The sequence below is a fragment of the Mesoplodon densirostris genome, chromosome 16 (genome assembly GCF_025265405.1).
Source record: "Mesoplodon densirostris isolate mMesDen1 chromosome 16, mMesDen1 primary haplotype, whole genome shotgun sequence".
Lineage (NCBI taxonomy): Eukaryota > Metazoa > Chordata > Mammalia > Artiodactyla > Ziphiidae > Mesoplodon > Mesoplodon densirostris.
In genome coordinates this window covers 19,353,868-19,378,764 of record NC_082676.1, presented here as the reverse complement: position 1 = coordinate 19,378,764, position 24,897 = coordinate 19,353,868, and the positions used below count along the sequence as shown (strand labels likewise).

Below are 24,897 nucleotides of genomic sequence, written 5' to 3'. Positions count from 1 at the left end.
GACCTATGGTTACACCAGTTACCATCTTCTCTCTCCTTTTCACGTATTCTCAATTCTATAGGATGGTTCCCTTTGGCCATCCCACATTTCAAGTACCTTTTTGTGTGTGTGTGTGTGTGGTGAAATATGCATAACATAAAGTTTGCCATTTTGAAGTGGCATTGTGTACATTCACCATATTGTTCAACCATCCCCAGTATCCATCTTCAGAACTTTATCATCATCCCAAATAATCTCTGAACCTCTTAAATAATACCTCCTCATCCCCCCTTCCCCCCATCCATTAGTAACTTCTATTTTCTATCTCTGTGAATTTTTCCACTCTAGCTACCTCATGTAAGTGGAATCATAAAATATTTGTCATTTTTGTGTCTGGCTTATTTTCCTTAGCATAATGTTTTCAAGGTTCATCCAGCTAGTCAAATATCAGAATTCCATTCCTTTTTATAGTTGACTAATATTTCGTTGTATGTCTACCACATTTAAAAAAATTCATTCATCTGTTGATGGATACTTGGGGTTGTTTCTACCTGTTGGCCATTGTGAATAATGCTGCTAAGAACATGGGTGTACAAGTATCTGTTTGAGTCCCTGCTTTCAATTCTTTTGGGTGTACACTTAGGAGTAGAATTGCTGATCATGTCAAACAAGAATTATCTTGCTTGCCATGTTTATGATGTGCTAGTTGATGTGAAGTGCCAAAAAATGTGAGATAGTCTTGACCATGAAGAACTTCATCATCTGAGGAAAATGCTTATAGATCAGATGAAGAAAAACTAATTTTCATGTTACCTGAAATCTGTCCAAAAAGACTTTTTAAAAGATAGAAGTTATTATTTAAACCATAAGCTTTTTTTTTTTTTTTTTAAGTTGAGAATTACGTTTTATTTGACGGACTTGCTGAGGACTTAAGCCTGGAAAACCAGCCTCTCAGGTGACTCTGAGGGACTGCTCTGAAGAGGTAAGGGAGGAGCCAGGATACATAGGAGTTTTTGCAAGAAACCAGGTAGTAGGAACATCAAAAGATTATTGTTAATTAAAGAAAAACAGGGACTTCCCTGGTGGTCCAGTGGTTAAGACTCCAAGCTTCCACTGCAGGGGGTGTGGGTTCGATCCGTGATAAACCATAAGCTTTTAAAAATGGATCTCTTACTCTCTGACACATCTTACTTCACCAACCATAATTTGCAATTGTGTTGGGAGAAAAGATTAGGTAGAAGTGGCATAAAAGGCTTTGGGACATAAATTTGGCCCTCTCCTGTTTTACCAGAATCTCCTTTTTAAAAATAAAGGATGACACAGACCTACTAGAGAATGGACTTGAGGATATGGGGAGGGGGAAGGGTAAGCTGTGACAAAGCGAGAGAGTAGCATGGACATATATACACTACCAAACGTAAAATAGATAGCTAGTGGGAAGCAGCCGCATAGCACAGGGAGATCATCTCGGTGCTTTGTGACCACCTAGAGGGGTGGGATAGGGAAGGTGGGAGGGAGGGAGACGCAAGAGGGAAGAGATATGGGAACATATGTATATGTATAACTGATTCACTTTGTTATAAAGCAGAAACTAACACACCATTGTAAAGCAATTATACTTCAATAAAGATGTAAAAAAATAAATAGAAATAAATAAAAAAATAAAAATGAAGGATGTAATTTTGGCATCATTTTTCTTGAAAAGTCCACAGTGGTTTCTTGCCTGTATCTAGGAAAAGGCCTCTGGTCTGGTCTATCCACTTAGGTCTCATGAGATCTTGACTAGGTTATCTAACCTTCCTCAACTGAGCTATCTCGTCTTCCTTAGTTTCCTCATATTAATACATGCTTCAGAAGGGACCCTGGGAGTCAATAAGTATGAAAGCTCTTTAACTGTGATCTGCTCTACAGATGTGAAGAGGTAATATTTTGTACATCTATTAAAAGCATACTTTTCCAAGATTATAGCATAGGCAGTCAGGAATTTGTTCTACGCAATTTTGTGCCTTTTAATATTTTCTTCATTTCTAATCAGAATACTTGAGAAAACAGTAGCCTATTTGCCAAAAGGCATTGGAAGAACCTGCTCTGAGTTTCTGTTTATATATGACTAAATCTAGCCCTGGATCTCTAATTCACATGTGAGTAAGTTTAAGACAGTTTAACCAGGTGATGTGTTGTAAGCCGACTTTTAAATGCTTCCTGTTTTGACCTCTCCTGACACACTACCTCTTTGCAACAAAGCAAGTGTATTGGTTATGGTCCAGTAAAATCCTGTACACTGTGTTCCTTTTTAAGTGACTTCTGATCTTAACGGTAGTTTTGGGTTTCTTCATTTTTCTTCTTAGCATATTAAGGAAACCTTGAGGATTGTTTAATCACCTCTGAAGCCCAGAATAATTAAGATGTAGCATGTTCTGTTCCAAAATGCTTCACTTTATTTTAACACTTTGCTCATCAACCCTGCCTAATTTTGTGGCTATCTATATGAGGAAACAAGTTCTACAGTAATGTGTTTCTATATTCCCTCCTTCTCTGCTAGATATTAGCATCAGTCATTTTTCTTTAGGCTACACTTAGGAACCAAATCCAGGAGGCCTCTTTGTCCTGCATAGTAATATGTACTGCATATTTGGAGTGTCAGAGAATGGGAAACAAGCCTTTCAGAGATAGAATGGGATTTAGACCTACCTCTTAGGAGATCCCATCTTATTCATATGCTTTCTCCTTTTATTATTCTAATTCAAGGTGCAAAATAGGGGAAGGGGTATTAAAGATCATTCCACCTCATCTCTTTTTTGTGTGGACATGAGTCTGAGGTGACATGCCCAAAGTCACATGGCAGGGTGGTAGCAGAGCGAGGAGGAGAGACCAGGGCTTCTGAGTCCTAGTATGATTTTTCTCCCACTACATTATTCCTTCCAGTAAAAAACAAAATGTGACAAAACAATCTCCCTCCCTAAGAAAGGTTAGTTGTTGCTAAACTATCTGTGTTTAAATACAAGCATCTCTTTCTCATATGCATATTGTAGGCAGCTTAGGTTTTAAAATGCCAGATCATTTCAGGCGCTGCCTCTTTCTTTGGGCCCCAAATCCCTAAAGTTTTTGGCATTAGAAGTATTAATCTCATTAAATTCTGACCCTGTGAAAACCCCATCTCTGACTCTCTGGCCTATAACATCACAGGAAGTTTCTACCAAAGTCAAATAAAAATAATTTCTTCTGTTATTTGTCTCTGATACTGCTTCTTTCCATTAGCATTGATATTTAGCATTTGAGGTCCTTTAAAGCAATATATAAATCCTCTCTAAAGAAATAAAAGGAATACTCTTACCAGATGCTAAGGAATCACTGGGCTTGTAGGATCTCACCAGATACTTCTCTTGAAAGGTTGCATTCTTAGCATAAATTATCTTTAATACTAGACCTCTTATATATACAACATCATTAAAAGCAATTGGGGGGGAGGCTTGATTTTAGAAAACAAAGGACTGTCACATGTGAAACATAAGATTTCTCTTGCTAGCTTTTGACTGTGTGCATCTCTTGTCATTTTTAAACCTGACACTCAGGGTGGAGTGACAATTTTGTGGAAGACCAGGGAAGATAGAGAGAACTACTGTGAAATAGTAAGGGAAGTGCTTTTCCAGCCACATTGGCAGTGCTAATTTATACAGTCAGTGTGAGAATAAGGATGCTTTTGGTTTCTGCTTTCCCTTCAGTTCCAAATCCTACCTGAATTAGAGTTGAGAGAACATAGGCTTGTAGGGAAATGCACTGGAATTAAGCAACTGGTTCTCAGATTAGAGGCCGTTTTTCTGAAAGTAATCACATTTAAAAGATGTGTTTACTGCTTTTTTTGTGAGCTGTTGCTGAAGCCCTCCATTTATCTACATGTCCTTATATCAACCTGTCTGGGGGAAATGGACAGTTAACATAGGTAAATAGGGAAGATTGGGTAGTTTAGAGATGAGAAAACTGAGTACCACCACCATTCACATGGGAGTCAGTGTGATGTAGTGGAAAGCACACTAACACAGAAGTGGGGAGGCTGGGTTCTCATTTACTAGCTGTGTGTCCTTATCCAAGCCGCTTAACTTCTGGGTCTTTTCCCATTTTGGTTGAGTGTTGATAGCAATACGAGCCTGGTCAAGCTTTCAAGTGTGTTGGGGGAGAATTCAATGTAATTATGCAGATAAAAGCTCTTTGGAAACTGTAACATACTCAGTAATTGAGATTATTATGATTACCACAAAGCCTGGTAGAATATCATTCAGATAAATTGAAGCTGTTGATTTTGGTAGTTGAATCTAATTTAGTAGTTACTTATTGATAACATCTATTTTGGTGCCCTGGTTTTCAATGATATCTAGCCCTATTATAATGACCTGCAGTCTTTTTTTTTTGGAAGATTTCATGGTGGAAAGGGTATTTGAGCTAGCCATGGAAAGATGGTTAAGATCTTGTCAAGGGAAGGTGATGGCTAGAAAGAGTGACATTCCAGACAGCGAGAAAAGCATAAACAAAATATGGAAGCATTGTAATGTACTTTGCTCTGGGAAGAATCCAGTTAGGCGGATGCCAGGGTTAACAGGATGGGTTAGAAAATGAGGGCTCCAAAAAATTGCTTGAGGCAAAACTATTAAATGCTATTTTAAGAAGCTGGGACTTGATTCTAAAGGAGCAAGAAGCCTTTGAAAATAGTTGAGAAAGGGAAATATAGGACTTAGCCACAAGTGGCATGAGGGGGTCTAAGAAAAAGGATTCCTAGCTCGGATAACTGTGTGACTGTTCATCCTATTAGTAGAGATAAAGAACTTAGGGGAGGAATGCGTGTTCAGAATGTGTATCGGCTTTGGCATCTTTGGGCACATCCCTTTATCTGCTCTGGCCTGCAAACAAAGGATTAAATAATTTCTAAGATTCCACTCAACTCCCAAGTTTTAATAATTCTTGGGATTTTGTTTAGTAACCTATTAATGGTGGATGAGCATTGAGAAATCTTCATTTCTCAGAGCCTTTCAGAAACTAGCTGTATTTTTTCAAGAGGCAACTTTTGAATTTACCTCCTAGAATGTTTAATTGAACAAATATTATTTAAGCTCTAATTGTCTGCTTTCCTTTGAAGGGTTTCCTCCTTTCACAGCTTGGAATCTTTCTAGGCTCTCCCATAGAAATCCCCTGTGACTCCATTGGCTGCAACCTGCAGGGGTCTGCTGCCTTGAGGAAGTGGGCAGGTTGCTGGAATGAGTTTGTTCTCTTAGCCATTAGTGGCTAGGTCCTATTCGCAGAAGATAAAGAGGCTTCTTCTCCCCTTAGCAGTGTTTCGTTTTGGCTTTGTTTGGGGAGTAAGGCACCAGAGTGGTCAAATGCATGACTGTCTGAGTTTAAGTCCTAGTTATTGTTCGTTCGATGTACTTCCTTGGGCAAGTTACTGAACCTTCCCGTGTCTCAGTTTCCATATCTGTAAAATGAAAATACTTACCTCAGTTTTGTAACGGGGATTAAATTGCTTAGAAGAGTGCCTGGCACTTAGTACTGTTTAAGTATCTGTTACATATTTTTATTGCTGATAGAGGACAGACCATTGTTTTAGTTTTCTTTAACAAATTAAAATGGTTTCCCATAGCCAACATCCTAGCTTCCCAGAATATCAGACACAGGGTTTTTTCCTAAAGAGGCAGCAAATGCCTTCTTGCAGAAAGAAAATATTTTCACTCTTGGCTTCCTACTGCCATCCCCCTACTTCCACCCTCTCTCCCATTCTTCTTCCTAAGTGTCTAGGGGAACCCTGGTCAACCCTCTCTTTTGTCTGCTCAGGTCCAACAAGAGTCTCACTCGAGAGGTGACTTTGAATCTTCCCATTTACTCTGTTTGGCATTGACTTTTGCTTGTCTAGGCTCTGATGTTAGGTAGATCTTTTCCCCAGACAGACATGAGCCCCGAGCCAAGGAGCTGGCTTCTGTGTATAGCCAGTAATTGGATGTTTTCTCTGTGAGTTCCTGATGATGAAATTCATATTTCATCCAAGAGTATGACCATTTCAGAGGTTCTAGGAATGCCAGCTACTGTCTGTATTTTGACCTTCAGTGTACCCCAGACCAAACTCATTCTTAAAATGTATTTGTTCTTCAGATCTTTGGGTTTCCTTACTGTGGTCATTATTCAGCTTTTCTTCTAGTTTATTTTTCTTATTTAGCCACACTGAAGTTTCTTCAGTGTTACAGTCCCCTGTACCGCTGCCCCAGACTGGCCAGTATTGTAGTCCTCAGTTATATTTAAAACCCATTCTGTGACTTTTACATATTGTGTCTGGAAAAGTAGCAGGATCAGTATAAAGACATGGGTAATGTCTCTTCTTTTTTTCTTTTAAATAAATTATTTATTTATTTATTTATTTATTTTTGCCCGTGTTGGGTCTTTGTTGCTGTGGGCGGGCTTTCTTTAGTTGCGGTGAGCTGGGGGCTACTCTTCGTTGCGGTGCGTGGGCTTCTCACTGTGGTGGCTTCTGTTGTTGCGGAGCATGGGTTCTAGGCACGCAGGCTTCAGTAGTTGTGGCACATGGGCTCAGTAGTTGTGGCTTGCGGGCTCTAGAGCTCAGGCTCAGTAGCTGTGGCGCACAGGGTTAGTTGCTCCGAGGCATGTGGGATCTTCTCAGGCCAGGGCTCGAACCCGTGTCCCTTGCATTGGCAGGCAGATTCTTAACCACTGTGCCACCAGGGAAGCCCTGGGTAATGTCTCTTAAAACAGGTAGTCAGCATATGAACTCCTCTTCTGCACTGGACAGAATTTCCATCATCTCACTATCATAAGTGGAAAGGTGCTGCCCTTTAAGCCAGTGTGAAAGTCAAGTCAGTTTTAAGTCTTGGAAAAAGAGGTACATGTTAGGAAATCCTGAATGGTGATGAGTCAGCCTAACTGATCCAGATTGGCTGCATTTTTCTACCACTGGCCAAATTCTGCTTCTGACTTCCATGGCACAGCCTTAGACATGCTTCTGTATGGTAGGACTTGGACCCCCAAGTGCATCTGCTACTTACTTGAGGTAGGTTCCTAGGAGAGACTACCACTGCGGCTCGCTCTTGGGCAACACTCCTGTCGCTGTGGGCTTATGGATGAGGGCTAGGACTCCCGGTGCTCTGCTCTCTAGTTCTGGAGGCAGGGACAGGAGCAGCACCAGACACGTAGATATGATGTTAGCACTGTGTTCAAGAGACTGAACAGGGCTTCATAAACCCGTATTTCTAATAGTCCCCAATGGAATGCATTGTACCACAAGATGTTCCTTAACCCTGAATCACCGGAACTCACTTAGTCTAAAAATCTAAACTTGTTCTCTTATATCTAAACAGTTGGGAATAGAGAAGAGTGAGTTGCCTTTGGAGAGTCAAGTTGATAGTTTCATCTCATTTTGGTCTTTGTGATTAATTATGACCTGCAAAGGGGTTACTACTCTAGCAGGAACTTTGAATTTCCTGAATAGATTTCCCTCTGGTTAGCAGGCAGAGGAAGTACTGACTTTTTTCACTTTCCTGGGGTGGCCTGGGTACTATCTCATTGCCATGTCATTTGTTGACTTCTTTTCCCTGATCTCTGTTTGGTGTGGTAATGAATAGCAAAGCAGAAAACTGGAGGCCTATGTGTATACTTATGGTGCCCATGCTGTGATTGCCAGAAGGCCAGACAGCCAGTTTTCTAGTGAAACAGACTAATGTTCTAAGAATTGCTTTCATTGAGAAAGAGAACAAGGGGGGTTTGGGGGTGGGGGAGGCGTGGAGGTGGAGCATAAAGGAATAAGGAATATAGAGCATTCCTAAACTTAGATTCCTAAGTCAGCCATTTAGAGTTTCATGGGAAGACAAAATGAGAAGTAGCTGTCCCAAGGGTTTTATCATTTCAGATATCCTAGATCTCTATTCTAGAAAGTTTCCACTGATGGTAGAATAAAGTTTTGATCTTATACATCAAATCTCAGAGTGGACATGCATTTGTCTCTAACAACACCAGACTACGCTTATGTGGTATGTATCAACTTCATGGAATTGTAATGATATTCATTTAGTGGAAAGTGCTCTGAACTTGGAGCTGGAAATACTCAGTTTAAATCCCAACTGCCCTTCTTTCTAACACTGTAACTTTGAATAAGAACCACTGGCCCCTCTGTTTCTAAATCAGTCTAAGGGGATAATAAAGCCTATTTCACACAGGTGTTGTGAGGACTGAATGAAAGAATGTTTGTGAAAGCACTGAGCAGCACAATGCTTGCTTAGATTTATCTTTTTTCTTAGTCTAGGGAGGGATGTATATATCCACCCATTAATATTATGGATGTAATTTTCCACATTTTTTGCTTTTAGGCAGAAACTTCTGTAGATGACCATTAATTCCTCTTACAGTTAATGTTCAAAACAAAACAAAAACTGAAACTTCAGTGCTTATATATAGAATAGTAAGCTCAGACATTTTGCTGGTAATATCAAAACCATGGGCCTATGATTTCATATATGTAAACTCCTAAAGAATCAATTGCAATCTTGGCAACTTTGTTTTTTCACCATTCTAAAGCTGGAAGAATTAATGAGAACTGGAAGTAAGAGTGTTATTGTAATCGGGAGCCATTTTGTACAAAATAAAGAATAAATTTGTTTATAAAATGTTGCGTTTTGGTAAAAACAGATTATGAGAGAGAGCACATTGAGTAGAGAGTGACATCATAATAATGATGAGAATATAAAGCATGGTGGGAAAAATTGATCATCATGTGCTTCCAAGCATACTAGAGTTAAAAAGAAAAGTGTGCTCATATAGAAATTTGTTATTTTTCAGTGTGTGGCACATCTAAATAACAACGTAATGAGAACAACATAGAGGGAGGAGTACATCAACCAGGGAAAGTGGACATTGCTTAATTTTCCATCTGTGGTAGTTCTGGGTCTTCCCTAAATCTGTAGTCCTGTTTATACTAGTCCCGCTGCCCTCCTGGCTGGATTTCATAGAGTTTCTGCTTATTTATTATCCAAACTCCTATCTTTAGTTGGGGCTCCTTTTGTGCCCAGAGATGTGAGTGATAGCGATGCTCTCCTAATCCACATTCTGGGGCTCTCACCTAACTGGTCGCCATCATTTGTTTCTCCCTTTTTGGCCTTTGATGTAGCTGAGTAGGCTAACCAAATCTCTTTAGAACAAACTTCGTGGGATGGTTGTAATCTAATGAGCTTACTGCTGGTAAAATCTATTTTTTTCCTCCTGTGCTGAAGGTGGTAAATGTGAGATAGGAAATACAGTCTATGGCGGGAAAGGCAAGAGCCGATGCTGCCTATAGGTTTGACTGTCCCTGTCAGCTGGGGTTGCTGTCAGCTGTCCGGTGTCTGGGGTGACCCCCAACTCATAGCACTTGAATTCATGCTCTCTTTTGTTAACTTGTGGAATATATTGGCTGCTGAGGTGAGCAAGTTTCCTAAACCTCCTGCCCAGTGTACTGAAGAAAATAGTCATCTAGTGTTCACCTTAAAATACAGCTTGTGATTTTTGCTCTTTAGTCTTTGTCTACATGCATGTTTTTATATAACTGCAGTCATTTTATATATTCCTTTTTTCCATTTGTGTCATAAACATTTTCCATGTATATTTGTAGGACTCACAAATTATAGCATAACAGCTACATAATGATAATGATAACTGTGATGTATAGCTTTGATATATCACAGTTTCCCCCTCTTGTTATTTACCAAGGCCGTATCTGGTTTCTTGGTGCTTTTTTGTTTATTTATTTGTTCTTTGTTTTTTTGTCATGGGAGGCATCAAAATGAACATCTCTCTGTAATGTTTTACCCAGAGAGAAATACCCAGGAGGAGCTAGACCCAGGATATGAACACTTCAATGGCTCTTGTTTTGTAATGTCATATTTTGTTTTCCAGAGAAGCGGCACCTTTTTACAGTGCTACCAGTGTGCCCACAAACCCCTTTAAAAGCAAGGTTTTAAATGTTTAGCACAGGAAATGCCCTTGCTTTTAGATGGATCTTTTCTTATTCTGAGGAAAGAACCAAGCAGGATTTATAAGCCCTAGCTAGAAAAGCTAGAAGTGACTAGCTTTTCCTAAGCTGGCAGGAAACACTGACTGTGTTGGGCTGCTGACTGCACAAAGCCCTGGCGTGGCTACCTTTGTGATATGTCTCACATCTGGCACTGAGCCACCAAATGATTTTTGGTGAACTGTTTTTACCTCTTCACATCAGATGTGAGAGCTCAAGTTGGAGCTTTCATTATAGTTTTCTGCTGGTGGAATGTTGTAGAAATACAGTGGGTTTGCTGTATAGTCTTAGTAACTTAAAAAAATGTCCTGGTATGTTTAGAATGACTAATGTTTTTTCTATTTGATTCCTTTGCTCCTTCGAAAAAATTAAAACATTAAGCAAGATAAAGTCTGATATAGCCAAGAGCCTCTACTTGAACCTTCTGTCAGGACTATTTATTTAAAGCATTGCAAGTTTCCATGGTTCATGTTATCTCAGGGTATCTTGTGAGTTAATCTTGTGATATGAACCCTGTGGTCCCTACTCTGTTTGTCCCTACTCTGCTAACTGTTTGTGTCTTATTTTTCACAGTGAACATAAAGATTCTGAAAAGAAACACAAAGAGAAGGAGAAAACCAAACACAAAGATGGAAGTTCAGAGAAGCATAAAGACAAACACAAAGACAGAGACAAGGAAAAACGAAAGGAGGAAAAGGTACAGAACTTTCCAGTGGGGAATGAAGAGGTGTGGGCTGTACTTTTAATTTTGTTTACCTGTAAAAGCAGGTATTGAAAGTACCTTCATGGACTAGTAAGATTCCCTGGCCTTTGAGTGAAAAAGGTCTGTGTCAGGAGACGTCAGAGCCAACCAGAGTCTTAAACTATGAAAACCAAAGCCCTTTACCATTGTATTTCATGCACCAAACCTATCCATGTCATTACCTTACTTTATATGGAAAATGGATAAATTGAGGGATGTAGGGTTTCTGGGAAGGTCAGTTTTCTTTCATGGGGAAAATTAATTCTGCCGGCCAAATCTCTGTAGAAGGGCCTCCCTGGTGGCGCAAGTGGTTGAGAGTCCGCCTGCCGATGCAGGGGATACGGGTTCGTGCCCCGGTCTGGGAGGATCCCATATGCCGCGGAGCGGCTGGGCCCGTGAGCCATGGCCGCTGAGCCTGCGCGTCCGGAGCCTGTGCTCCGCAACGGGAGAGGCCACAACAGTGAGAGGCCCGCATACCGCAAAAAAAAAAAAAAAAAAAAAAAAAAAATCTCTGTAGAACAAACTTTGTGGGATGCTTGTAACCTAATGAGCTCATTGCTGGTAAAATCTGTTTTTTTTTCCACCTGGGCTGAAGAAGGTGGTACATGTGACATGCACATCTGGCTGTGAATAAGTAGTAGTACTGTGCATAGGCTTTTAAAAAAAAAGTTTTTATATTAGTTTCTAAAAAGGTAATGCTGGATGGACTTGCTAAGTTCAGACAATATGAAATAGGGAATAATAGTGAGAAATACATCTCCCATTTACCCTCAAATCACTGTCGTCTATCTTTCCCTTTCGGGAGACAGCCACTGTACTATTTTTTGTATTCTTCCATTGGTACCGTGTGTGTGTGTGTGTGTGTGTGTGTGTGTGTGTGTGTGCGTGCGTGTGTGTGTGTGAAGATTTTTGTAATGTCTGGAAAGTTGAAGGAGGGCAAAAGTAAATATACTTTGCCTAAATCAGAGAAGATAGGAAATAAAGTACTCCTTTTTGTTTTGGTTTGGTTTTTTATTTCTTGTCTGCACTGCCAAGGGCAAATCCTTGAGAGGTGGAGTATATTTATTGAGGGGGAGGGACCTACCATCATTTAAAGGTAAAAAGCCACCATTTTGAAGGGAAACATTTCTCAGTAAATTGGACAGTTCATCTGAAGAATTGTTAAAAAGGAGTCTTAGAAAAGTGTCAAGACCTTTGGTCCACCTGTTTAGTTTTGCTAACAAGAAGAGTCAGTCTGGGATCAAGATGCCCCAAGAGTGGAGGCCAGATCATCTCAAGTAAGGTAGAAGCTTCTTCAAGTTTAGTCCTTTTAAGGTACTAATCAGTTACTGTTGTTTTACCTTTCAGATTAGAGCCTCTGGGGATGCAAAAATAAAAAAGGAGAAGGAAAATGGCTTTTCTAGGTAAGATTCCTCGGCTGCCTTGGCTTCCCTTTCTCTGTGCGTCCAGTAGGCCAGCTGCCCACGTTACAGTGTTGTCTGATCTTACCTAAAATGCACTGACTGGCCATCTCCAGGTTTTCGAGGAAGTTGGCAGTGAAAGGACTTGGTCTAAGCCAATGTGAGCATTTCTAGAGTGCCATTTAGTGAGACTGACCAGCACATTTTCTAGAAGGCTGTTTTGAGTGGAGAAGGTTGACAGGAAGAAGCTTTTTAAAATTGAGATATAATTTAACATTCCATAAAATATACCCTTTTAAAGTGTACAGTTTATTGGTTTTTAGTATTTCACAAGGTTATGTAACCTCCCCATTATCCCTATCTAATTTCGGAACATCTTCGTCACCCCCAAAAGAAACTCTATACTTAGTAGTAATTTTGGAGTTTCCTGAAAAACCCCTACTCTGAACCCCTACTCTGAATTGCCCCTATTCTGAGGCTCATATATAGAAACTAACTTGATTTGCATTTTAGGGACAGGTGTAGATTTGAGTAGAAATATTTTATATCTTTTCCAGAGGTCACTTTTCCTTTACTTTTTGGGGCCATTTTGATTCTGTTTTCCTCATCAGCCTCAACTTCCTAAAATAAGCCCGAATGTCTCCTCTGGTTTCAAAAAACCCAGAACTTATATGATCATATATTCTCACCTGCTCCACTGAATGGCAGGATGGATATACGAGGAGTTGTGGGGAGTATTTGCATTACTGTCCAGGGCAAAGTCTTTTGACGGTTTTTCTTCCTTGAAACTTTGAACTTTCAGTTTCGTTTGAGAACATTTTTGAAAATTGTGCCATTTACTCTGGGTCCCTTAGACCAGGGAGAAGCAAGTGCCCTCTTCAGGCATGTTCTGTAACTGTTCTAGGAATGCAGAATAGTAAAATTCAAGAAGCATTAGAGCTCAAAGCTGGGCATTCTGATTTCTTAGATAACAGTGACTGAACACAGGGCAACTATTTTCTGCCAGGAGACTGCCTTGAACTTTTATTAAACTAAGATATGATTAGACTCTCTGGACTTGGGGTGGAGTCTTGGGTTCAGTTTCAGACTTTCTGGGCTAGACGGTCAGAAGCACACCCTTCGAGGCAGTGGTCTCTGTGTTCACTTTGCTGGACTGCTCTCTAGCTTGCATCTGTATCGTGGTAGAGAATCCACATGCTTCACTGGATGGAACAGTTTTCTGGTAATTGTTTTAAAAATTCTTTCTTCAGGCCTAGTAACCCTTCCCAAGTGTTTTTAACTTCACTCATGACAGTACTAGGATCTAGCATTTACTTAACTAGTTGGGTAAATGGCAGCATTTCTTTCTCTCTGGTGCAAAGCTTTTGGAAATTTTGGACACTTGGGGCTGTGTCAGTGGTTTCCGTCATGGGGAGAAACAGCTATAGAGGTCAGCATTTGGGGAGTGTGCATAAATAAGGAAAGAAAGCTAATCTGTTTAAACATTCAAATCCATTTGCAAGCAAGGGGGTCCAGTATGCTTGGGGTGGGAGCGGGGATGGGGGGACAGCATTGAAACCCTGTGAATATCCTTTCTTTGGCAGCTAAATCTGGATGCTTATCCTTTGGCCCCCCTAGAGATGAGTGTCTTTGTGTCTGGAGGCCATTCCCTGTGCTGAGTTAGTTAGCTTTGTAGATGCTTCTGGCTGTGAGCAGTGCAGTTCCAACAAGATGTGCCAGGCCAGGGAACATCCCAGGCTGTGGTGATTGCTGGTCCCATTGGTTGTTGTTTTTTTTTTCTTTTTTTAAATTTATTTATTCATTCATTCATTCATTCATTCATTCACTCACTTATTTATTTATTTATGGTTGTGTTGGGTCTTCGTTGCTGCACGCGGGCTTTCTCTAGTTGCAGTGAGCGGGGGCTACTCTTCGTTGCGGTGCGCGGGCTTCTCATTGTGGTGGCTTCTCTTGTTGCAGAGCACGGGCTCTAGGCGCGTGGGCTTCAGTAGTTGTGGCACGTGGGCTCAGTAGTTGTGGCTCGTGGGCTCTAGAGCGCAGGCTCAGTAGTTGTGAGGCTACTTAGTTGCTTAGTTGCTCCGCAGCATGTGGGATCTTCCCGGACCAGGGCTCAAACCTGTGTCCCATGCATATATGGCAGGCGGATTCTTAACCACTGCGCCACCAAGGGAAGTCCAGTCTCATTGGTTTTTTTAACTTACCCCTTCCTCTTTTTGGTTCAAGATAGTCATCTAACAGAATCATCTTTTTATATTCAGAAGGCAGAATCTTAACAAAAATAGGACAAGGTACTCTTCTGTGTATAAAGTCAGTAAACCAAAGGAGGAAGTTGAACAGTGAATAGATTTGGCTTAGAATGACTTCAGTTTGTTTTGGGACTCAAGTTTGGGGAATACATTTTTATTCCTTTTTTTGTGAAAGCTATATTTTAGCTTTTGGAGCACTAGAATAATCAATTCACATCGCTTGAGGGATCAGATACACAGACCCCTCAAATAAGGGGAGGAAACAACTTAGGTTTGTTCCTGTTGTGGTGTGGGTTCCATTGGCACAGACAGCTAAGATGTAGTGGAAAGAATCCTGAGAATAAGGAGTCTGGATCCCGAACGTTGATATCGCCTCTTCATCTGTAATTGAGATCAATACTGTCTACCTCACAGGGTTGTAGTGAGAATTAAGTGAGAAAAAGTGCTCATGGAAAACCTTTTAATATGTACACATGTATGTTGTTATCCGTCCACTAGCTACTTCCTTCTACTTTGCATTACTTGATATAATGTAGATGTTCCACCACTCATTAACTAGCAATTTTTTTCTCTAATTTAGTCCACCATTGATTAAAGATGAACCTGAAGATGATGGCTATTTTGCTCCTCCTAGAGAGGATATAAAGCCATTAAAGAGACCTCGAGACGAGGATGAGTGAGTATTTCTTATTACTTTAATTTTTTTAAACAAAAAGGAGTTGTTTAGACAATAATACATAGAACAACTGCATTAGTTGACTTTTGCTCATTAGGAATTTGTGATTAATAGACTGGGTGACTGATTTCTCTTTGAATTATGAGAAATAGCGTTTCCTAAATAAATAAGTAGTGTGCCTGAGGCTTAAATGGAGAGTATATATTTACACTTTTCTTATGTTTTTTCTTATTAAAAAGGTAATACATATTTATTGTTGGAATTTCAAATAATCCAGAATTCACAAAGACTATTTAAATTATTTAAGTTACTTTAAGTTTATCATCACGTACCACAGATAAGTTTTCATTGCTGAAGCAGTTTTTCCTAGGATTTGTGCCTTTTAGTACCTTCTGGGTGAAGTTTCCATGTATAGAAGTAATAAAATTGCTCTTACTTAAAACAGTTATTTGAGACTTATATGTACCTCTTTCTCAGGTTGAGTCATTGAGGTTAAATCCTGTTCATTATTTTCAATCTTGCAGAGTTTATTATGTTTTGGGACTCTACAAAGGATTTATGGTAGAAGATGGATGGAAAGGGAGGAGGGAAATACTTAATGAGCTCATTTGTATATATTCAGAATTCATAGAGAATTTCTTTCCTCCCCTTTCTTTTCCAGTTATTACTTTGTGGTAGCCATTGTTGCCCTGTGTGTGTGCTTCCCAGATTTCTACCTTCTAGTGTTGTCTATTTTTTGTATGTATCCCTCTACTCTACTTCCCTTCCAGGCCTGCGTGTAGTATAAAGTTGTTTGTTTTGTTCTGTATAGGACTATAACTATTGGTCCTTGGTCTGGCCTTTTTTACTTTCTCCATTCCTGTTCTTGACTGTAGAATGCCCAGCCAAGAGTAATAACAGCCACGCCTGCCTTGGAGGCCGCCAAGAAGAGTTTGGAGGTCCTAATCCTATTGGTGAGAACTACTGAGTCACAACTGTGTTAACTGCGTATTCATGTTCCCCTTTCTAGTGCTGATTATAAACCTAAGAAAATTAAAACAGAAGATACCAAGAAAGAGAAGAAACGAAAACTAGAGGAAGAAGAGGTTAGTAAAGAGACTTAGGCCCTTTGGGGCTTGAGTTTGGAATAGGGAGTTTTCCATAAAATAACTTCTGAAGGCCAAATGGGTTTTAGGAATTTATTGCTCTGTTGCAGAGGAAACACTGGGGAAAACCCTTAAGTATGTTACAGTGGCTGCGGCACTGTTAGTTTTAAGATCTCAGCCTTCCTGGGTGTCTACCCATAGCTATGCTGCCAAATGACATGTTCTTGGAGAAACTATGCTATCTTCATACATACAGGGGAAGTATTAGCAAGAAATCATATTTTGGCTTACAACCCAGAAGAGTTTTCCCTAGGAATGTTTTTTAGTGCTTTCTTATATCTAATAAAGCTTGCTCGTCACTCATTTTGGGTAACCCTCCCTATTTAAATTCCTTTAAATGGGTGTCCTTTGGATACAGGATTAAATCCAAGCTCTTCACAGCTTCTTCCGATCTGGCCCCTGCATCTTGTGCTTCTTCTCTAATTTACCTTGTTCCAGCCTCACAGACCTCCTTTGTTTCTTTCCACACCAGATTCTTTTGTGCTTCAGGGCTTTATGTAACACATGCTGTTCCCTCTGTCTGGAACACATATACTCTTCCTCTTTTCTTTCTTCTCCTAGCTTATAACCTTCCTTAAAATCTCAGTTTCAATTCAGGTACTTTTCTAAAGGTTCTATTTGATGCTTGTGGTAGATGTAACATATACTAATATGGTTCCTTCTTTTGACACTGTCTATTTCTTGGACTAAAAACTGTGGGCGAATAATTCAAGAAAAAGATGTCAGAAATTCACAGGGGTCTTAATCTTGCACTCTCCTAAGAGAAGGGGTTGAGTAAGTTATTAGCTTTGCTGCATTTGAGTTTAGCCATGGTCTTGGGCAAAATGGATTCACAAGTATAAAGTCGATAGCTTGAAGTATCGTCAGTAAAGATAGTGATAGTAAGGGGCAGTGAATCTGAAAAGTGTAATCTATCATAGTAGTAATAATATTAATAATTCAAATTAAATGTACTAGATGCTTACAGTGTGCCAGGCACTATTCTTCACGCTTTATAGGTATCATTTCATTTAATCCTTAAGACAGTCCTTAGAGATAAATATTGCTACTATTATCTCCATTTTACGCATGCAGAAACTGAGGTACGGAGAGGTTAAATCATTTGCCTGAGGCCACACAGATACCAAGTGGTAAAGCCGGGATTTGATCCCATGTGGTTTGATTCCAGAGCCAGCACACTAGCTGCCATGTTATCCTGCTTCCTGTGGAACTTTGCTGATCCTCCAAACCCACAAGAAGGCAGGAGTGTCTTTAATGAAATCATATTAAGAATATGAATGAGTAGGTAAGCCGTAGAGAGATGATCAGGGCCTGCATTTAGGGAATTGTAGCTTTTCTGACAACTAGCCTGTTCTTGGCAGAAGCTCAAGTGTTATAAGAGCCAACTCAAGGAATCGAGAGTGAAATGTTGAGTAGTGAGTATGATAGTCACTCCACTTTCATGTAGGTTACCAGTACAGACCAGTCAATAAAGAAATGTAAAACTTTAGCTCTCCATGCGTTCTATATTGCCTTTATGCTTATGTTGCATTTATGTAAAATAATACCTTTCTCTGGGTTTCACAGAGGTTAGTAATAACTGTTAAAACCATTTGGGAGAAAGAATGGTTGACTTCATTTATTTAATTGTCTTAGCAAGCCTCTCCCTACAGGGGAGGGGGAAAAAAGCAGGCTGAAAGACTAAATTAATACCCGGTCTTATTGTGGTAGGGACCCCAGATGGCAAGATCAGTCATTAAACCCCACTTGCTGGCTATGGTGTTTTTCATTTCTGGGAATTGTTCTGAAATCTCCTAGTGACTGATAATCCCATTTTGAGGCTTGAAAACATATGATGTAGCCAGTAGTTTCCTGATGAAACCATCTGCATGCCTGTTCAGAAGCTGTTTAGAGAATGTCTTAACTGAAAAACATTTCCTTTTCCTGTGGTGTGTTTCAGCCTAAACAGTAAACATTGTCTGAATTAATGCGCTTCTCTAGTATTTTCTCTTCCCAGACATACTTACACGTTTATATTCTCCATTCCTATTTTAAACTATGTGTAGTACTGTAGTCTTTCCCCTTCTTTGTACACTGGAGGCCATTTGCTTTCCCTGAGTTTATCTGATTACCATCCTATCATGTGTAGTCCTAGAATGTTTATATATTCCAGCCATTCCTATGAGTCACATTCTATTATTTTTCTGGTAAACTTGGGCTCTCATCATAGTCAATAGCAGCTTTTTGACCTTGAGCAAGTGACAAAACCTGTTTCAGAGTTTCCTTGACTATAACTGGAAGAGGTCAAACCAAACTATAAAGTTCTTTCAAGTTCTGCCATTCTGTAACTGACTTTAAGATGACTCAAAACCATTTTTCATAGCTATGTAAAACTTGCTGAATAAAGACTTAAATTATATTGAATAGTTAGGACAAAGGAAAATATTCTTCAGAAGAGTTTAGATTCTGTTAAGCAGGACCCCCACCTGTTGAATAGCACATTTTTGTCTGGTTGTGTGTGTGTGTGTGTGTGTGTTTTGAAATTTATCACCTGTATTGATGGATTATACTTGTTTATGTTTATTCTTTTTCTGTGCTACTGTGACAGCTCATCTAGGGTTACAGTTCAAAGAAATAGTGTCATGGGAATTGGTAATTGTTGTAGGGCTTCCCAAGTACTTGCTTGCTTACTGCTTCATGACTTTGTGTATGCAAATAGCAGTAATGAAGTATATTTCCCCCCACCAGGCTCAATCAGAAATTTCCTTTCAAATTGTATATTTAATACATTAAAAGTCTCCTGTACCTGTTATTTGGTGGTATTAGAAGAGGTTTAAAGATGAGTAGATTTTAAAATAAGTGAGGATAATACACTGGGATTACTCTGTCCCAAACTCCACTGAGGCTAAAAAAATAGAATTTCCCAGGCTCTTCCCCTACAGAATGAATGTTTTTAACTACTTTCTCAGGTAATCGTGTGTCTGGGAGTTTTAGGAAATAGCGCTTTAGAGAGAAGTACCAATAAATTTTTATTCGTCTATCAAATTGAGAGTATTGGACTCAAGAACTTCTCCAGTTCTCATATTCCATGATTCTAGTTTTTCTGTCTAATGGCTCCCCTCAAAACTACTTCGAGAAGGGTAATTGGTCCTTATTTAAGTGCTTTCTCACCGTGTTTCTTTGTAGGATGGTAAATTGAAAAAACCCAAGAATAAGGATAAAGATAAAGATAAAAAAGTTCCTGAGCCAGATAGTAAGAAAAAGAAGCCGAAGAAAGAAGAGGAACAGAAGTGGAAATGGTAATATTTCAGCACTGGGTTAAAATGTTAGCTCTTTTATTCTACAACCTAATGAAACAAGAATATTGAGTATTAAAATGAATAGCTTGATATTTGTGGGAGGAGGGAAGTACTTAAAAGAATCTCTCTGGAATAACATTCTGAAATAAGTTTTGCAGGACCTAGTGAGAACATTAACTACCTCTTACCCTATTGGATCTCAATACTATGTCCCACCCTATTGAACAGAGTGAACTATAGAAGTCATATATATATATATGGAAATTTAGCATATGAATAAAGTTGCATTTACAATGAGAGGGAAAAGATGGATTGTTCTATAAATCTTGTTGGGGAAATTGCCTATTTGTTTAAAAAAAACAAACTTCACAAGAAAACCTGGGTGAATATTTTTATAATTGTAGAATAACCAAGACCTTTTGAAGCAATACATATAAGCAGAGCCATAAGGAAAATATTTATAAAGTTGATAAAATTAAAATCTTCTATATGGCAAATCAACAAACTCATGCCATTAAAAAAAAAATCCTAAAGGAAAATATTTGTACTACAATGGGCTAAGATTCCTAATATGAAAAAAAAAGGTCTTTTAAAACAATTAATGAAAGGAATAGTCTGATAGAAAAATGAGGAAAAGGCAACTCATTAAAGAAGATAAATGATTAACAAACATCTTAAAATATGGTGAACCTCACAAGTAGCAAAGAAAGATGAGAAGAAAAATAATAAATGAAACATCTTTTTGTTTAATGTGTCACAGATTAGGAAAGATTAGTAAATATCAAAACATCTAGGGTTGTAAATATGAGAAAACAGGCATTCTTCTTCACTGTGGGGAGTGAAGATTCAGACAGTCTTCAGTGGAGGACAGTTTAGCAATAAAAGGTTATTTCTAGATGTTTAGAGCTTTGAAATAAACTTGTATTTTTAATACTGGCTGTTATTAAAACTTTGTATTATTTAGCCACTACATCTATACTATACATGATTTGTGTTTATGTTGAAAAAATTCCAATGATTCAGAGGTATACGAGTTAGAAAAAAATGACAGTTCCCTTTCCTTCTTTCTCCCGTTCCCATTTTTCTTTTCTAGCTTTGAGGTATCCACTACTTGTAGTTTGGTATGTAGAGTTCCAGACCCATTGGTATGCATTTACTCTATGGCTTTTGTAATAGAGAACAGTAATCTCACCAGTACCTCTGAGCAAAGGGGAAACATCAGTGTCCAGAGAGGTGGCTGAGAAGAGCAGAGCTGCAGTGGCAGAAAGGCTCAGCACAGCTGTGCAATCGGCATTGTTGGTGTGGACACATGTGGGGTTAGAAAAGGAAAGTGTAAAGGAAAAATACAGAGCAAAGGAACTCTGGGCCTTTCTGGGGTCAGTCAGAAAACTAAAGAACATGTGTTTTTATTTTCCTCATTTTTATTTCATTTTTTTCCTTTGAAATTAATCAAAGTTTTTAGTGATGGAATATTGAAAGGTTTTTATGACCTTCAATAAAAAATTTTTTTTAAGATGAAATGAAGTGATTCTGTAAATCAGGCGTTATTACTGGGAGTGGTGAGTTAGTAATTCGTCAGTTTGTTATGTCTCTCTGGGTTCTGTGGTTGGGTGCTCAGTAAGTTTGTTGAGTGAACAAGGTACTTTCTTTGTCATCACAGGCTCTCTGCTGCCTTCCCCCTTACTTTGGAGCCCTGGCTCTTATTGGGCCTGGAAGCAGATGTACTCTTTTTCTAGTCCAGCCTTTTGTGTGTGGAATTAGGTATCCTTGAAGGGTCTAATAGCCTAATTTTGCTTCTGTGGTTGAAATTCTTGTCAGTGTTACCACACTTTAATTCTGAGAGACTTGTGACCTATGGTTTTTATTTTTGTTTTGGTTTAAGTGGGACCATTGAAGGTGGTAGGTTTGGGGCTGAGTAATCTTTGCTACAGCCTCCAGTGCATGCGTTTCTCAAGTCTGGTTGTTAAATCGTGTGCATTCTTAAGCACAATGCTTGAAGGTACCACTGTAAGTTTTTAGAAGTAGAGAACAGGAATGACTGGCCTCTTAATCTATCGCTAGCCCTTTCCTGCTGTCACTGTAGGCTTGCCTGTTAGACTGAAGTCGGTGGTCCAGTCCTCAGTGACTGTCACTGAGAGCCTAGTCAGTGAGCTTAAATGGCAGATACTCTCATTTTTACTACCTCTCTTGCTGTCTCACTAAAAGAATTAACACCCTTTACCAGTTTGGTAAATGTGTAGATCTTTCCCTTCCCCGCCAGAGTCATAGACTTGTTCATCCTGCCAAAAAACAAGCCAACTTTGAGCCTTTTCTCCCTCCTTGGTAATTCTGGAAATGGGAAAATGGTCAGGATCCCTGTGGGTTTCTTTACTGTGTCACATTTTCTCCATAGAAACAATGTTACAAGTGGTGGCAGTATGCTCAGGCTCATTCATAGAAACCTATTAAACCCAGCTCCCCCTATTTTTTAAAAAAATTTTTAATTTTAAATTTATTTTATTTTGGGCTTCCCTGGTGGCGCAGTGGTTGAGAGTCCGCCTGCCGATGCAGGGGACACGGGTTCGTGCCCCGATCCCGGAGGATCCCACATGCCGCGGAGCGGCTGGGCCCGCAAGCCATGGCCGCGGAGCCTGTGTGTCCGGAGCCTGTGCTCCGCAACGGGAGAGGCCACAGCAGTGAGAGGCCCGCGTACAGCAAAAAAAAAAAAAAAAAATTATTTTTTATTATTTTTAATTAATTAATTTGTTTGTTTATGGCTGCGTTGGGTCTTCGTTGCTGCACACAGGCTTTCTCTAGTTGCGGCGAGCTGAGGCTACTCTTCATTGTGGTGCGCGGGCTTCTCTTGTTGCGGAGCACGGGCTCTAGTCACGTGGGCTTCAGTAGTTGCAGCACACGGGCTCAGTAGTTGTGGCACATGGGCCCTCGAGCGTGCGGGCTTCAGTAGTTGCAGCACACAGGCTCAGTAGTTGTGGCATGTGGGCCCTAGAGTGGCACACAGGCTTAGTTGCTCTGTGGCGTGTGGGATCTTCCTGGACCAGGGCTCGAACCTGTGTCGCCTGCATTGGCAGGAGGATTCTTAACCACTGTGCCACCAGGGAAGTCCCAGCTCCCCCTGTTTTTAACTGTTACTCGTTGCAGCTATATAGGGTTTCACCTCTGCTTTGAGTTGAGTGTACTTTTGTGTCAGGGTTGGCCTGTTGGAACATAAGTCCCATGTTTATTCTAAATAGATGATTCCTCATGAGACTATCTAGAAACTGGGGAGTTTGTTGATGGTGTTAAGCATGATTAAGTACATGTTTTTCTTAACTTTGTTGGCGAACCATTGATGGGGCCCTTAAAAGGCCAACACTAATATTTTTATTTGTATAGTAGTAGTTGCTGATCCAATGATATCAGCATGTGTCATAGGATATGTTCTTTCTTTCTGTTTAAACTGAGGTTTAGTGTTGAGTGCATCTCTTAATTTGCTTAAATGGTTAAGAAGTTACTGTGAGCCCTCAGGATGAATGTGACAGAATAGAAAGAATTATAAAAAGTTGGAATCTTAATTAAAAAGCACTGGAGTTGGGAATTCCCTGGCGGTCCAGTAGTTGGGACTCTGCACTTCCACTGCTGTAGGCCCAGGTTTGATCCTTGGTCAGGGAACTAAGGTCCCACAAGCCGTGCTGTGCAGCCAAAAAAAAAAAACGAAAACAAAACAGTGGAGTTGATAAGAATGGAACCAAGTCCTAGGATAAAGGAAAACATGGTGCTCTGGATCCCCATACAGTTACTCTGTGACTGCTATAGATAGGCTTCTTGCAATTTCTCTCATCTCCGTACACACATCCATCCATACATACGTATTTTCTCTGATTTGGAGAGTAAAAGATTCTGGGGGGGGGGCTTCCCTGGTGGCGCAGTGGTTGAAAGTCCGCCTGTGGATGCAGGGGACATGGGTTCGTGCCCCGGTCCAGGAAGATCCCACATGCCGCAGAGCGGCTGGGCCCGTGAGCCATGGCCGCTGAGCCTGCGCATCCGGAGCCTGTGCTCTGCCACGGGAGAGGCCACAACAGTGAGAGGCCCGCATACCTCAAAAAAAAAAAAAAAAGATTCTGGGGGAGGTGTGCAGTTAAGTGGTATTCTAATACATTCACTTTGTTGTGCAGTGATCCCCACCACCATCCGTCTCCAGAATTCCCATCACCTTACAAAACTGAAACTCTTTTTTAAACAATAACCCTCCTTCATTCCCCCTTTTCTCGCCCTCAGTAACTACCATTCTCCTTTCTGTCTCTGTGAATTTGATTAATCTAGGAACCTTGTATCAATAGAATCACAATATCTGGCCTTTGGTGACTGGATTATTTTACTTAAGAAAATGTCCTCAGGCTTCCCTGGTGGCGCAGTGGTTGAGAGTCCGCCTGCCGATGCAGGGGACACGGGTTCGTGCCCCGGTCGGGGAAGATCCCACATGCCGCGGAGCGGCTGGGCCCGTGAGCCATGGCCGCTGGGCCTGCGCGTCCGGAGCCTGTGCTCCACAACGGGAGAGGCCACAACAGTGAGAGGCCCGCGTACAGCAAAAAAAAAAAAAAAAAAGAAAAACGAAACCAAAAAAGAAAATGTCCTCAAGGTTCATTCATGTTGTAGCATGTCAGAATTTTCTTCCTGTTTCAGGCTGAGTAATATTCCATTGTATGTACAGACTACTTTTTATTTATCCACTCATCTGTTAATGGATGCTTAGGTTATTTCTACCTTTTGGAAGTTGTGAATAGTGCTGCTGTGAACATTTGTGTACAAATATTTGTTTGAATGCCTGCTTTCAGTCCTCTTGAGTGTATTCCCAGGAGTGAAGTTTCTAGATCATATGGTAATTCTATGTTTAACTTTTTGAAGAACCGCCATATTGTTTTCCACAGCTGCACCCGCTTCATTCCCACCAGCAGTGCACAAGAGTTCCAGTTGCTCCACATCCTCATCAACACTTGTTATTTCTGGTTTGTTTTTGTTTTTAAGAATAGCTATCCTAGTGGGTGAGAGTGCTATCTCATGGTTTTGATTTACATTTTCCTAATAATCAGCACCTTTGTCAAAAATTACTTGACCATATATGTTGACCTTGGTTTTATAGTAATGCTATTGTTACAGCACAGTTTTTGATACATGTAATTTTTATTTGATGTTTCTGAACTTTAAAACATTGGCGTTGCAAGATGACAGGAAGTAATAGAATATGCATAACTGGCCTCCTGAATAATTCTGTAGAACTGTAGGACTTTTCATTTTAAGATAGGAATACTGAAGATTAAAATCTGTGAAGTTTTAAAGTATTCTATCTGTAAGACAACTGACTGACTCTTTAAAAAACAAAATGGTGGTCGTGGTGGTGAGAAGGTTTGTCTAATTCTAGAGA

At 40.0% G+C, this 24,897-nt stretch overlaps 1 protein-coding gene across 1 annotated transcript in view; it reads left to right on the top strand.

The window, feature by feature from the left end:
* Positions 1 to 24,897, top strand: part of TOP1 (DNA topoisomerase I) — an 84,481-nt gene that overhangs the window by 30,923 nt on the left and 28,661 nt on the right. Inside the window, exons 4-8 of the mRNA XM_060078657.1 lie at positions 10,586 to 10,709; positions 12,102 to 12,157; positions 14,981 to 15,076; positions 16,086 to 16,161; positions 19,387 to 19,499. Coding sequence (XP_059934640.1) covers positions 10,586 to 10,709; positions 12,102 to 12,157; positions 14,981 to 15,076; positions 16,086 to 16,161; positions 19,387 to 19,499 — 465 coding nt within the window. The remainder of the gene's footprint in view (positions 1 to 10,585; positions 10,710 to 12,101; positions 12,158 to 14,980; positions 15,077 to 16,085; positions 16,162 to 19,386; positions 19,500 to 24,897) is intronic.